At 48.4% G+C, this 915-nt stretch overlaps 1 protein-coding gene across 1 annotated transcript; it reads right to left on the reverse strand.

The window, feature by feature from the left end:
* Window positions 1-489: 489 nt before the first annotated feature.
* Window positions 490-873, reverse strand: LOC104073370 (glutamic acid-rich protein-like; the record flags this gene model as incomplete). The annotated part of the gene is given in 1 exon segment (XM_009573096.1): window positions 490-873. A coding segment is annotated over 1 exon segment (384 nt), but the record flags the coding sequence as incomplete, so codon positions are not given.
* Window positions 874-915: the final 42 nt, after the last annotated feature.

A 915-nucleotide genomic window follows, 5' to 3' on the forward strand; every position in this document is an offset into this window, starting at 1 on the left:
CTTGTCCTCCGTAGCATTGAGCACAGCCCGTTGCAGGGCTCCTCTGGGCCCTTTCGGCTCCCTTCTTGCCCGCTGCTCCTGCACCTCCAAGGCACCACTCGTGCCCTGGCTCTCTCAGGGTCTCTTGCCTGTTGCAAGTTTGGGGCGGGAGCGAGCTCTGCTCTTCCCTTGGCTCCATTTCCCCAGGGCTTCTGGCTTGTGCAAAACAGCCTGGGCTTGGAAGGGCTCCAGCCTTGGGGCTCCAGCCTTGCTGCACCATCCGGTGCTGCCACTTTGCAGCTCTCCCTGCCTGCAGTACAAGCGCAGAGCCAGCACGAGAGCGCTTTTCATGCATCACTGGCCGAGAATAGGTGTCATACTTTGGAAGATACCCCACGGCACCACACACTACCACACGCTACCACACACTACCACCACTACTATCGCTATTACGTCATCTTTGTCATCTTCTTCATCTTCATCATCTTCTTCATCGTCTTCTTCTTCATCTTCATCATCTTCTTCATCGTCTTCATCTTTTTCTTCGTCGTCTTCGTCTTCTTTGTTGTCGTCTTCTTCGTCGTCTTCATCATATTCTTCATCGTCTTCATCATATTCTTCTTTGTCATCATCGTCTTCTTCATGGTCGTCATTGTCTTCTTATTCTTCTTTATCGTCATCTTCTTCGTCATCATCTTCTTCGTCATCTTTGTCATCGTCTTCTTCTTCATCGTCGACTTCTTGTTCTTCATCGTCTTCTTCTTCACCTTCTTCATCTTCATCGTCATCTTCCTCATTGTCTTCGTCATCATTTTTGTCATCTTCTTCGTCGTCTTTGTCATCTTCTTCGTTGTCTTCATCGTCATCGTCGTCTTCTTCTTCTTCATTGTCTTCCTCTTCTTCCTTTTCTTCATCTTCTTCATCTTCTTCATCATC

This window comes from Fulmarus glacialis, unplaced genomic scaffold, assembly GCF_000690835.1.
Source record: "Fulmarus glacialis isolate BGI_N327 unplaced genomic scaffold, ASM69083v1 scaffold32312, whole genome shotgun sequence".
In the NCBI taxonomy this organism is placed as follows: Eukaryota; Metazoa; Chordata; class Aves; order Procellariiformes; family Procellariidae; genus Fulmarus; species Fulmarus glacialis.